Source organism: Berghia stephanieae, chromosome 1 (genome assembly GCF_034508935.2).
Source record: "Berghia stephanieae isolate SIO BIC M18660-M18661 chromosome 1, UCSD_Bste_1.3, whole genome shotgun sequence".
NCBI classification, from domain to species: Eukaryota; Metazoa; Mollusca; class Gastropoda; order Nudibranchia; family Aeolidiidae; genus Berghia; species Berghia stephanieae.
The window spans coordinates 129816863-129831862 of record NC_088360.1 but is presented as its reverse complement, the minus strand read 5'-3'; the positions used below and the strand labels follow the sequence as shown (position 1 = coordinate 129831862).

Sequence of the window (15000 nt, the reverse complement as noted above, 5' to 3'; positions counted from 1 at the left end):
ATTGGCTCTGAAGGACTACATTATGGAGAAATAATGCGACTACTGATTAAGTGAAGGGAGAGAAAGAGAGAGAGAGAGTATGACACACACACACACACACACACACAGGGACACAGAGACACACACACACACAGAGAGAGAGAGAGAGAGAGAGAGAGAGAGAGAGCGAGTGAGTGAGAGAGAGAGAGTGAGTGAGTGTATGTGCATGTGTGTGTGTGTGTGTGTGTGTAAGAGAGAGAGATGGTGGGTCTTAAGTAGGGGAATTTCTTCAACAAATCACTACTACTACTACTACTACTACTACTACTACTACTACTACTACTACTACTACTACTGCTACTAATACTACTACTACTACTACTACTACTACTACTACTACTACTACTACTACTACTACTACTACTACTACTACTACTTCTAATAATAATAATAATAATAATAATAATAATAATAGTTAATAATAATACTATTAATAATAATAATGATGATAATAATAATAATAATAATATTAATAATAATAATAACAATAATAATAAAAACAATAGCAATAACAATAATAATAATAATAATAATAATAATATAATAATAAATAATAATAATATATAATAATAATAATGATAATAATAATAATAAAAACAATAGCAATAACAATAATAATAATAATAATAATAATAATAATAATAATAATAATAATAATAATAATAATAAAAACAATAGCAATAACAATAATAATAATAATAATAATAATAATAATAATAATAATAATAATAATAATAATAATAATAATGATAATAATAATAACAACAACAATAGCTGACAACAGGAGTAAACTGACTGTTTACGAGTTGATTCCTGTACAAAGAGCTGAAGGCCCCACAATAGGCCACACAGGCTGCTGCTATGAAGACGTCACCAATTACATTTTCAAGTTGATCTGAATAAAGAATCACGCCCTCCTCCCAACGTACCTGTCAACGGTGAAATTGAGAGAAAAAGTGAGATTTTATATAGAGAAATGATAGGCTGCAAACTGAGTCCAATCATTATCGATTCAGGTTTGTTTTGTTTTTCTCTCTTTTCCTCTTATGTTGGTTAATTTTATTTTCATCACCATAGCAAGACTAGTGTACACCTCCTTATATATATATATATATATATATATATATATATATATATATATATATATATATATATGTATATATATATATATATATATATATATATATATATAATAAAGATATGAAGATAGATGAAGAGAGAGAGAGAGAGAGAGAGAGAGAGAGAGAGGTAGTAACCAAAAAAATAAGACGCCGCTCTTTGTCGGCTTGCACCTCTAAGACTCTTAATTGGATTTATTTTACATTCAAAATACAAATAAAACAAATCCTTATACGCAGAGTGTAAAACTTTTATGAATATGAAAAAAGATACAGTGATTTTTCAAAACCGTGTTCAGAAATACAATATCAGAGAAAATGACGCAACATTACAGAGAATAAAATGGCGATGATCTGAACTTTTGTTGCCATTTTTAACAAAACTTAATTACGTCACCATTAACAATATTTTCATCATAATTCTCCTCATCATGTAAGAAATCGTCTGTGTAGCAAACTCACATACCTAAATTTTGGTCCAAAGATTATAAAGTTAGCACTTTAAGTGATCAATCGCACCGCCGTCCTTTTTAATGACGCAACGAAGTCTCTTTTTCCAACTTGAAATGCACTTCCGAATTTCCTCAATGGTTATCTCCTCCCAGCATAAAATAATTCTTTCTATTAATGTTTCTTCTATGAATGCCGACCTTTGTCCACTATAAACCTTTTCGGTCAAAGAATTCCAAATTGCATAATCCACTGGATTCAGGCCGGGTGGTTGAGGTAGCCAGTCGTCTTTCTCTATAAAATTAATATTCTTACTCCGAAGAAAAGCTTGTGTTCCTTTGTTTGTGTGGGATGTAGCACCATCTTATTGAAAAAAGAAATCCCTTCCCGGATATAGGTGTTCACAGTCTAAACAAAAGATTTCTTCCAGTTGTGTGTAATTATCAGCATTGACCTTAGCTTTAAAGAATTACAACGCGCAAATGCCACAATAATTATATCGACATTTTTAGGTAGAGTTACACGATTTCAGATTATTAAAAAACCGCTAATCCAAATTTTTTTGATATTTTTCAATTCTATTAACAAAAATAGTTCTAATAGAAGTAAAACTTTGAAAAAAATAATATATCCGTATAACTTTTTACAATAGAAAGAAATAAACAGCGGCGCTTTTTTCCCCTTCTGACGCCTGTTATAGGTATATACATACACACACACACACACACACACACATATATATATATATAACATATATATATATAACATATATATATATATATATATATATATATATATATATATATATCCCAATTTATAATAATTTTGTGTCATGAACAACCACAAAAATACTTCCCCTAACATCATAACATACTTGCTCGTCAGCCAAGGCGGCTGTCAACTTGGCTGAACGCTTCAATCTACCCGCAGTGATACTCATGTTTCGTTCTAGTACTTTCTTCTCGGCCATCTGTTTCTCAAAGAGTGACTGCAACGCTCTGAGCTGACTCTCAACCTCCTGTAATTTGGCTTGCTTCATTCTCAGGACAGACATCACCTCGTCCAGTTTCTTCTGGGCAACTGCTAACCTGGTGTGTAGTAATCGAACAAAAAAAAAAAGCGTTTTAAAAACGTAGGCATTTATTCAAAGAATATCCCAACAATTTTACCAACTGCTCTTTATTGTACCAAAAAATATATGAATATTATAACACCTTCAAAAAAAAATAAAAAGCCAACAAAATACTAAAGACGGAACGTTTCTAGCTCAAAACTCCTCTCCTGCCGAGAAGAAAAGAATATGTAAACATACGTCACCTTAATTCCAATAAATCTATCTCGCTATTCTTAATGTATTTTGTTATATTATTTTAAGAGGTCACTCTTGCTTTGTTCTTGAGATTGCTCGGTTTTACCCTGGTCCTGGCAGGGATCCTTAACTGAGAGGGAAACTGTTTAATATATTGTTCATTTTTTAGAGATGATATTTTTTCATTGTAAATCATTTCTCTGTTATGTACTGCCACAGTTTAAAAATATATATCATACTTTATAAATATGTGAGCGTGTCCTTTGCTGTGCCTGGATAGAACTTTTAGGAACATTGACTGAACTGTCCTGGAACCCCCTGTATCCTATTTGAACGAGTCCCATTAATCTGATTTTTTAGTGCTTTTAACTTCATATCTATCTACACTTTTTGCGCCATCAGCTTCACTAGCCGCCAGCGCCGTAAAGCCACTAAAACAAACATAAAAAGCCTTGTTTTATTGGAGATGGATGCAGAACCCAGAGCCCCCCCCCCCCCCCTACACTCCTGGTGTGAGACATCGCTGTCTTTGAAAATAAAATATACCTACAGTTTAACAGGTTGTTTAGTGACCAATCGACTCGAAACAGTATCATGCCAGGATGAATGTGTTACTAATGATAACATTTCCAGCTTAAGTTGAACGATCTGAGATGAAGGAAAATCCGTCATCAAAGTAAAAAAAAATGAACGAGAGAGAGAGAGAGAGAGAGAGAGAGAGAGAGAGAGAGAAAGAAAGAAAGAAAGAGATAGATAGAGAGAGAGAGAGAAAGAGAGTGAGATATATATATATATATATATATATATATATATATATATATATATATATATATATATATGGATAGATAGATAGATTTCTTAAACTTCACAAAATAAAAATAAAAATTAACTCAAATTTCATGACTTAAGTTTAAAATTGGATTTTACGCACCAAGTTCACCCCGGTAAAACACCGCTTTGACATGATTGGTCACAATTGTGTTAAATTGGTTGAATTGATGTTGAATAGTTCCTTCTACACCCTAAAAGCAACTCACAAGATGATGCACTAACCTAAAAATGACGTCAAATTACAAGTCCTGGTATCAGGCTATCGAAGGAACGAAGTTGACGTCAGTTTTGTGTGTTGATACGTTATATCCTGCTGGTGGATGTTGTGTGTATTTTACCTAAATGAATAGCATCAATAAGTTCACAAAGACTCCGGGCAACCTGACACCGGCCAAATAATATTACTATGTCACCAAATCGTACAAGGTGATGCCCACCTAAAAATATTGAGCAGTGAGGTGTATTCATTAGTGCAACCAGTGGGATCGTTTGTTTCTTTGGGCACTATTGACAAGTCTTTTTTCTCTTTTTTTTTTCTCGTGATCGTTGCCTTGTATAGTGTCGTAAATTTTATGGTAGCTTCAGGCTCTGAGTTTACGAAAGATAAACGCTGACAGAAATCTATTATTATATTTTGGATTTTTAAAAATCTCTCTAGAACAATAGAGGTTTAGCAGATCATACGTATCACGCATCACGGATCTCGTATCTGTCACATGCTCATTCTCATTATAAAATTAGTGTCGCCACACAAGTTGTTATGGGTCACGGAAATGTTTACATATTATGACATCCAATCAAAAAATCACATAGCGGCACTATTTTGACGTACAATGAGAATGATCATGTGATAGAAACGTGATACGAGGTGCGTGATGCGTATAACGTTCTAAACCTCTCTAGTAACAAAAGAGTTTATGGATACTTTTCTCGTTTGGGTTCCACTGTTTTGAAGACATGTGAGTACAAATCCATGGCTCTCACCCACATCACCATTGATCGACATGCCTGCAATTGGAGAAACAGGAACGGACAAAATAATCATCTTTCAATTTGTGACCAATCGTTTCAAAACGGTATTGTATCGGGGGTGTAGCAAGTGTTGGTATGGGATTTCAAAGTTAACTTTTCCCAAATTGTGAGATTTTAGTAGTTTTTGTCTGAACAAGAAAACACGTTTATTGTCTTCGATACACTGTATAGACGTGGTCATTTGAAACCATTAGGCCAATCGGATCGGACAGAACGCTAGTTTATTGCAAACTACTTTCCGCCAGACTATCAGACCAAGCTACTCGATCAAAATTAGGTAATAATACAAGCTTTTACATAGCGCAATGTCCACTAAACGTGCTCGGTGCTTTACAAAGGGTCCCGAGCCAACAGCAACACCTAACGTGTAGGACGAGACATGACGCATGTAAGGCGATAATACAGTTTTTCCAAGACCGAAAAAAAAGCTGGTAATGGTCAGATACTCACTTTACACCCTAGAACAGTGAGAGAATGTGAGTAAAGAGTCTTTTCAATTATGCACCCCTCAAAGAAAAACTCGAACCCAGGATCTTCCGATTCAAAGGCTATGCCACATAGCCGCACAGACAATGGTCGCCTCAGTCATTTTACGTGTGAAGCGAGTGCTCTACCAACGGGGCCCATCGGGACTCTCAATAAACTGTATACGTATAACTGTATAAATTTAATTTTTTTTTTTATGATCAAGTCTATTTATATAATCGATTTAATCCCGACATGACGCCGTGTTGAGGCGATAGATTACATTTGTTACATACCTGACTGTTATATGATGTGTGAGGTGACAGTCATAAGAAAAGGGAATAAAGTAATTTATAATTGATTGAGTAATTGATTAACCTACCTATTTATTTATAATTATATATGATACAAACCTTGGAAACCTTTTCTACAAATTCAGGGTGGAATTTCGGATTCACGATGTATTTTCTGAGCTTCTTTAGTTTGACCTCTGGAATGTTGTCTTTATCGTAATCGGCCAGTTTCTTCAAAAAGTTGGTGTCGCCCAGCATGGCTTTGCAGCTCGCCCAATCCGTTCTTGCAATAAAAAAATTAATAAAGATCAAAGAGTCATGCGACTAGTCATATTATCAAAACAGTATTGTGCCGGGTGATCGTGAGGTTTAACATTCAATTTGAAGTAAAACTTAAAACTTGTGCTTTTATATGAGCAATTTCAAGTAAATTTGCTCATAGCGCCTTACAAGGGGTCCGAAGGAAACAGCATGTAAATAAATGAGTCATCAAGCCTGTAATGTCAATATTACAATTTTTTCGTCAGAGACAATGCTGTTACCGCCCAGGTACTTAATTTAAATCATGATTACAGTGAGAGAATGTGATCGAAAAGCTTTTCCCAAGGACTCACCTTTGCGCCATCCATAGCGGGATGGGATCCTAGCCTGAGCTCTTGCTGTCCGAAGGTGAGTGTCATACCACAAGACCACAAAACTACAAATTAAGTGATAACTCTCTCTCTCTCTATCTATCTATCTATCTATCTATCTATCTATCTATCTATCTATCTATCTATCTATCTATCTATCTATCTATCTATCTATCCATCTATCTATCTATCTATCTATCTATCTATCTATCTATCTATCTATCTATCTATCTATCTATCTATATATATATATATATATATATATATATATATATATATATCTGTGCGTGTGCGAGTGCGCATGTGTGCATGTGACGTCTAAAGGGAAAACCATACTCATTTCTGCTATAAAAATGATCCATTTCGTTAAAATGTCTATCCGCCTGATGCAAGATGTCGAGGTGTTTTCAATTTAAATCGAATTTTCAATGACCATTTTCAATTTTTAAATCAGTGTTCATGACGCTATTTCAAACTGGAAATAGGAAACAGCGTATGTCGGATTTTAGTGCTCAAGTTTTTATCGCGTCATTTTTCTTTGGAGGGGGAGGGGAGGTATTTATTTACCATGTTTGTTTCTTTCAGGGCGTATTGATTACTGATTCAGTAGTCGTGTTGTTTTACATTGAAGATATAGTGGGTTGGCTGGTATGAAATAAAGTAAAAGCCTTCATTGAGGAGAGTGATTTTTGTGTCTTAAACTTCAAAAGAATTATCTTTCCAAATTCTGATCATTTTCACTTTAAACATAAAATGTTTCTTTGTTTAGGTCATTAACCATTTCGACGCAATGGTTAACAAACTGACAAAAGAAAAGCCACAAAAGTCTCAACAGCTAATAAACTGTCTTCAGCTCTTTTTTACGTAGTAGTGCAATTTCTACAAAACATGCTCAGAACGCTTTACGGGGGTCCCTAAGACAACAGCAACTCTCAACATGTAGGACAAAACATTCACGTAAAGATTGATATATTTAGATAAAATGAATCCAAAATACTTTTGTCCAAGTAAAATGGCGACAGCTTCCATGACTGTCTGGACGAGTTCTGGAGGTTTGGAGAACACACGGATTTCAGAGATGTCGTTTTTGTCCAATGCATCGAGGGCCTGTATTAAAATTTTAAGATACAAAAAGAAAAAAAGGAGGTGAGCATAATATCCATTACATATGTTTGAAATTTATATAAGGGATTTCAAGACAACAGTAACACTGCGTATTTAGTAGGAGATATGTCGTCATAATTTCTGTTTAGGCTGAGACAACAGGCAACAATTTCGTTCTCATGGTGAGAGAATGTGAGAAAACAGCCCTTTCAAGGATTTTACCCACAGCAAAACTCGAGCCAGGGACCTGCAGATCGTCTTTAGCGTTATTCATCTTCTATTTTGTTGACAAATGAGGACACTCGAAACATCCTCATTTAATGACTCTGTGAATTAAATTGGAGCCTCTTTTCTACTTTTTCATTGTTCTAATTCAAACTTTCCCGATTGGTAAACAAACATATCTGCATTCTATCTATAGATAGGGTGAAGATGACGTTACTTGGATCTTTGTTATTGTTTTTTGCCATCCGCGTTTATGAGTAATTCTCACTAAACGTTATGATCCTGACTATAAAAGTTCATGGTTAGCAGCATTCAAAGGAAAAAGGTATGCTCAATGTGCATCTAGTATTTTATATTTATTCTCTACAGACGAGACTGCCTACCTTAATAGCAGCCTCCAGGGCAGGTAATGCCTCATCTAAGTCTTTCTGGGCATCGGTTGCAATGGCTTGTGTTTCCTCAGCTGTTTCTTTTGCTTTGGCCTCGTCTACTGAAATGACTTGACGCACCTGTCAAACAAACAAACCAACAATTGTAATTCCGCGTTTTTTTTGTCGTGCGCAATTAGAAAGAGGACTCGTGTTTCAAACGTAGAATGAGACCCTAAGTGAAAGAGAACACGTTATTACTACTAAGAAAACCAAAAAATCTAATTGATTAACAAGTTAATCAGTTCCTGGGTAATTCACGTAATTTTTTTGACAAACTTCTGTGGAGTACTTTTAGTAGGTAATGATTTTATCGATGGCAGTATAGACTTGATTTCGGAATATAGCACACGCAATGCTTTCTTCTTCTCTTTCTTGGTCCTATATGAAATGGAAATATGCTTTCATAAGGTCTATCTACTGGCGGAACAATGGAACTTGCTTGGCATTTTTAAAGATCACTGGGTATTTTTCTAAGAATTGTTTTCCCCTTTTTTTTTCAAATCGTAAAGAAACCGTGCTTTTATTTTTAATGGTTGGGCACCAACCTCGTCGGCCTTGGCTTGGTCCAGCTTCAACTGCTCCATCAGACTTGCAATTTCTGCTGATTTGGACTTCAACTCGGGTTCAAGAGCCACGAGCTCTTTCTTCATGGCGTCAACCAGCTTGTTGGTCTCAAACAGTTTTAGGAGGCCGTTTTCTATTCGTTCACGAGCCATGACTATCACTCTGTGGTGGTAGTGGTAATGTTTTGGTGATGGGAGGTGGAGGGGAGGGGGGGGGGGGGCGATGGTTAAAACAAAAGCAGATAAGATCTTAGCGCAACTATCCCACAAGTCCAAGTATCCAAGCCAACAGTTACAATAAGAATAAAAGAACAGGAAATGCCGCTCATAAGGCGCTATCATAATTTCGACGGTAAAGATGCTCCCTCTCTCTCTCTCTCTCTCTCTCTCTCTCTCTCTCTCTCTCTCTCTCTTCCCCCCACTCTCTCTATCTATCTATCTATCTATCTATCTATCTATCGATCTATCTATCTATCTATCTTTCTCACTCATTCCCTCCCCCCCCCCCCCCCCGCTCTCTCTCTCTCTCTCTCTCGCTCTCTCTCTCTCTCTCTCTCTCTCTCTCTCTCTCTCTCTCTCTCTCTCTTACTCAATCCACCTATTCATCAATCAATTTATCTATCTCACATCCATCTATAAACTATCATAACAATAGTATAGCATATAATATATAAGGCTGGTATGACACGCACACACACACACACACAAACACACATACACACACACACACACACACACACACACACACATATATATATATATATATATATATATATATATATATATATATATATAAATTGTTTTTTATTTTAATATTTACCACAATGTTGGAGTCAGCCAGAAACATCATTGTAGATTGACTCCAACATTGTGGTAAATATATTAAAATAATAATTCGCTCCATTGCTACATGTCGAGCACTATCCGTACCATATTTGTATCAAACAGGATTCAATATATATATATATATAATATATATATATATATATATATATATATATATATATATATGCACACACACACACACACACACATACATACATATAATATTCAAAGTGTAACTTTTTACTTCTACTGCGTTAGTTCGTGGTTAATACCTATAAGTGTATGTAGCTGTGGAAGTGGAAGGTATGGCTTTGAATATTTTATTTACCACTCCTTTAACATAAAAGTTGAGCACTGGTACTTCATGGTTTTTGTTATATACCTGTATAATTTTCTTTTGGACACACACCCCAATCACCCGTATTATGTTTTTTTTTTATATATGGAGAACAAGATAACAAAACGACAAAACAAACAAACAAACAAACCACCAATCAGCATGTTGCGATTATTAATCAAATGCAATCCATTGAGTCAATCTATTAATGTGTCGGGAAAAAATAGACGGAGAAACTTGCTTTAGCTATCAAAACAATCAAAATTAGAAATTGAATGTTTTTGAAGCTTAATAAACGAGTTTCTGACCAAACTTTTAATAACCTCTTCCTAGAGTAGACGCCAGTTAGCTGGTTAAAATTGAATATTCAGCTTAACTTTTAACTTTTGAGTAAAACTATTTGCATTATGGCTGAACGTGAGTTTTGATTATTAAGCTTCAAAAACATTCAATTTCTAATTTTGATTGTTCTTTAAATATCGGTCGATTCAAATGAGCCTCACCTTTGCAAACATTAACTTGCCAACCATAAGAGGCTGCTGCCAAGATGAGGGCCATTTAAATCGATCGATTTTTGAAGTTCGAGTTTTCTGGCCAAATCTTTAATACGTGTCTTTTCAGAGTAGACGCCAGTTAAAGGGGTAAACATCGGATTCATCATGAGACAATACCGTTAAGATACGATTTGGTCACAAATTGAAATTACACAACTGCTTACTTGGACTTTTCCTTGACCATTCCAAGGTAGAGACTGATGAGTTCCAGGTAGGATGTCGGTGTTGTGTAGTACCGTCTCTTCACTTCTTTGTAAAAAGTCTCCGCCATCTCCGACACGCTCGTGTGAATCTCAACACACATTTCTGCCACGGATTTCTGGGCAAGTTCATTATAAAAAGGGAACAATAGCGTGATATGTCGAAATGCTGGTTCCAATCTCATTGAACCGGAGGACTGGATACGTACCTTGTACAACTATCTTCTGGTTTCAGAGTTTTGTTTTGTTTTGTTTTTAAGGGTTTTACGGCGCTTCCAACACATTTAGGTTATATCAGCGCCAGTAAAAAGGAAGAAAATGGGATAGTAAAAAGTTATAGAATTACAATTAAAGCACCCAAGAAAAAGTAAGACGTAGGGGAACTAGGAACAAATAGGGATCAGATGTAGATTCCAAGAGCATACCACCAATGTACTTAATTTGAGATCACCTATAAGTCTCATCCGCACACAAGCACAAAATCCAACAAAGAGGAATACACTCACATGCTTGCATTATATATTGAAAATAACAATTATAATAATACATAACAGAGAGATGATTTACAAGGAAAAAAACATCATCTCCCAGAACAATAACTATGCCTTTGACTGTTTCCCTCCGAGCTAGGACTCCGGCCAGGGCCAGGATTTACCAAGTAATCTCATTCCAAGACAAAGACAGAAAGAATGTCGGAAAACAGTTATAAGGGGATAGAAGATACAGTATGTAGCAATGCCTATCCCGCACAAATCTTTGGGCCTCTTTTTCGCTCACGAAGTGCCCGAATTCGCGTCAAAATATGGGACGAAGCCGTTTCGTATATGCTATTTTAAAAAATTAATTACGACGCTGTTTATCGATGAATATGACTGAAAGTTGGCACACAGTTAGAAAAAAAGGTCATTTTAGATTATGTCAAGCGACAAAACTCGTGCAATTACCAGAAGACCGTTAAAATAGATTTTTACTCTTTGGAGTAAAATATTTCTAAAACTATCGGGCGTGGAGGTTTTGTCGCTGACAAGGTAATACATGAACATTTCTTTTTTTTTGGTTGTAAAATTTCATATGAATATGACGAGTACTTTTCCCGTATTTTACAAAACACCATCCTAATTTGCTCTTCTTTTAATCCACTTATTACGCAAGATACACCAAAGGTCGAAAAAAAATGCCGAAAAAGCGTCCCATATTTTCGCGTTTATTTTCTCTTTGCGGGTCATCCAAATAAATGACACCTTTGAAACTGCATAACTTGTTTATTTATGAATGGATTTTCAAAATTCAAAAACATTTTTACTCAGCGGAGATAGGGCTTTGAAATTAGACAAAAAATTTCCTCAAAAAGAGAAAAAAACATTTTTCATAGTCATTGCTACAGTATGTACCCCCCTGCCCACTATGGGAGGTCAGGAACCCCACCCAGTGGTTTCAGAGTGATGGCATAAAAAAACTTGAGTTAAACTAAGCGTGCTTGTCTCTGTCCGAAAAAAATTGTAATATCACATAACAGGCGTCATATCTCGTATTGCTGTTGATCCGGGACACTTTGTAAAGCACTCTGAGCACGTTTAGTGGATATTGTGCTATATAAAAGCTCACGATTTTTTGTTTTCTTTTTAAAAACTTAATGATGCCATGAAACCAAACCTGAGATTCAATTATCAGTCACTTTTTTACCAATCGAAACATTGGATTTGAGACACACGCCCCAATTTCACTGAAATGACTCAAATGCCTGTTTACAAATATAGAATGAATGAAATTGACGTCACTCTGCTCCTTGTTATTCTTTGAAAGCTGACAGTTGGGTGATTGTGTTCTCACTAGATTCCCCCAATAGCCTTCAACAGTCACTTCCCTCGTAATGACGCATAGTAACTTAGCAACTGGTTCTAAACTATTGGAACAATGGCGGACGCCCTTATAAAAGACTGTTCAGAGGAGAAAAACATTATAAATCTGATCATGTTTTGACTTTTACACATTCTGATCACAAGACATATGAAAAGTTTTAGCCAGCATGAAGAATAAATAGTACCAATTTTCTTAGTTTAGAATCACGATGGCCGCTGTTGCTGGGCGATGTGACATCAGACTATTGAATCGAATTGATGGTACACTCGTGACCAAGCATTAACCAACCAGAATATTTCCTGCCATTTACCCTGTTTCGTCCCCTTGACTATTTATTTCCTTTCTGAAAAGGCATGCGATACCGCCTAAGTACATGTCAATTACACTAATAGGTCATGTCCAGTTAGTGAGTGTTTCTCACACTCTTTTGACACACTGATAAAGGACTTGCATCTCAAAACCTGACGACACGATGCGTTCTTTCATTCATTTGTATTAAAATTATGAGTGATACTCAGGATCTGTGGGCTGTTTACTCCGGTGATAGGCAAGCACTTAAGGTGGCGATAGATAGTATGCAGTTGACGTCACTCAAGCCTTTGTTATTGTATTTTGCCATCCGCGTTTGTGAGTGATTCTCACTGAACTGTACTAACCTGACTATAAAAGTTCATGGTTACACACAGTTTTGTGTGTTGGTCCGTTATATTTCCGGATGGCAATGTTATGAGCTTCTTAGCCAAGTACTGAGTGACGTCAACTTCATTCTATCTATAATGAACGGATGGACTATGAAATTAGATCATTTACATTAATAGCGATGTAAAACTCATTGAGCATGATATAATTTTGAAAATGCTCTTTACGAATATATTCTATCCTTTAATGGGTTAAAGGCCTTAAAATTGTTCATTCTTGCTGGATGAGGAAAAGATGACGACAATAATCAACTCGATGATTTCATTTTGACTCAAATGCAGCACCTTATCTAGATCTTCCGATATACTCTTTACGCTTTCAGTGACGATTACACAATGGGAGCGATCTATATTCATGTTTTCGTCCAACCGAGTCATCAATCACGTGATTTGTTGCTGTCCAACGATTGTAAACATACCCATGTGTTAGATAGTTCAATATCTGTGAACACTTTTACTATGTAGGTCACTTTGAGCACATATTGCAATGTGACCAATGACCTCGAGCACATGGAAAGTTATTTTGATAATGCCCATTGCATGCACAATAACCAAACGCAATTATGGGCATGTTTTAACATTTTTTGTTGTTAAGGACAATATCTTACATCCCTTTCATCCATCTTTCGTGTCGTATTCATCATATTAGTCTACAAAGGGGAAACCCGAAACGTCCACATAATATGCCTTTGTGAACTAAATTGAAGCTTCTATATTTTTTTGAAATGTTATTTGTTGTTGTTAAAAGCTGAACAGTTTTATCATTTACTTTTGCGCTTACCCGAAGCGACGAAAATAGATACTTTTTTTAAGAAGGCCCTAGCCTCATCAAATTATGCCTCCTACCTTGGTATCCTCGGAGCATCCGATGTCCACAGAGCTGAAGACAGATGCAGAGACACTGTACAATGCTTCACGGGGCCATTCAATGAACCAGTCAATGGTGCAGCAGTTTACCAACGATGGAAACATTCGACAGCGACTACGGAAGGCAGAGCCCACTGGTGACATGCAGAGTACAATGTGAAGATTGTTTCTGGTTCAGGGATAAAAAAAAGAACATAACAACATTAACATTTTAAAATTCATCCTAACGGGAATTTTTTTTCTTTTTCATGGGACAGCGTATCTCAGCGATATGTGGTACTATCCGCCGAGCTGTGTGGCCTTGAGCAAGCCACCTAGCCTTAGCTCACTTTGCGGCGCTGCACTGCGGCGGACGCCTGGTTTATTCCAGTCTTCCCTTGGAATATATCCTAAAGAAAAAAATCCCCTAAAGGATGAATAAAGGATGTTTTTTATGTTCTAGCTCGACAAAAAAAAACTCCAAAAAACCAAGATAACCCAGGTAGTGACGGGTATTGTACTTGTTTGTACAAAAAAAAACCAACGAAAAACCAAAAAACCAACAATAAAAAATAAACAAAAAATCAAACACAGTCGCCTTAAAGACGTGGTAGTGTATGGAATGGGAATATGGTAACATATGGCCTGGTGGGGGAATAAATGAAACACTGTGGCGCTTTGAGCACGGTACATCAGTAGAAATGTGCTTTATGAAACGGGAGTAAATTGTGTGAAATGTTGAAACCAAGGGGCAATTTCTAGGTGACAGCAATACACGCTTTTGCTCTTTGTCACCATATCAAGGATTACTTAGTAAAGATACAGAGTTAAGCGTTAACCTGCGAGATGGTCGGGTGGATAAGGCATTGGAAGTCCACCCGAAGCATCTAGGTTCTGAACCCAGCTGTCAGTATCTTGCTTTTCTCCTTGAAAGAAGTCAACAAAAAAAGTAGCCACATTTCTCACTTTGCGGCGCTGCGCTGCGGATAACATGTGAGTTGTTCATTTCTCAAAATAGACCTTTGAAAAGTTGTCCTATTGATAAGTAAAGCGATTTGTTCCTTTTCTTAATGTTTTAAATAGCAGAATATATCATGAATCATTGTTCATTGCATAAACAAACAAGACAGCAAATTAGAGAGCAGCCGCAGAGAGACTTCTCAGTCGAGGGAGGCTTATATTTTTTGG

At 36.1% G+C, this 15000-nt stretch overlaps 1 protein-coding gene across 1 annotated transcript in view; it reads right to left on the bottom strand.

The window, feature by feature from the left end:
- LOC144963159 (dynein axonemal heavy chain 6-like) overlaps nt 1-15000 on the bottom strand; it is a 139919-nt gene that overhangs the window by 33558 nt on the left and 91361 nt on the right. The window contains exons 55-63 of the mRNA XM_078896871.1: nt 13813-14002; nt 10373-10527; nt 8475-8655; nt 7882-8007; nt 7167-7276; nt 5658-5820; nt 4673-4755; nt 2482-2695; nt 836-968 (exon numbers count right to left, since the gene is read on the bottom strand). Of these exons, the coding sequence (XP_078752997.1) occupies nt 836-968; nt 2482-2695; nt 4673-4755; nt 5658-5820; nt 7167-7276; nt 7882-8007; nt 8475-8655; nt 10373-10527; nt 13813-14002 (1355 nt within the window). The remainder of the gene's footprint in view (nt 1-835; nt 969-2481; nt 2696-4672; nt 4756-5657; nt 5821-7166; nt 7277-7881; nt 8008-8474; nt 8656-10372; nt 10528-13812; nt 14003-15000) is intronic.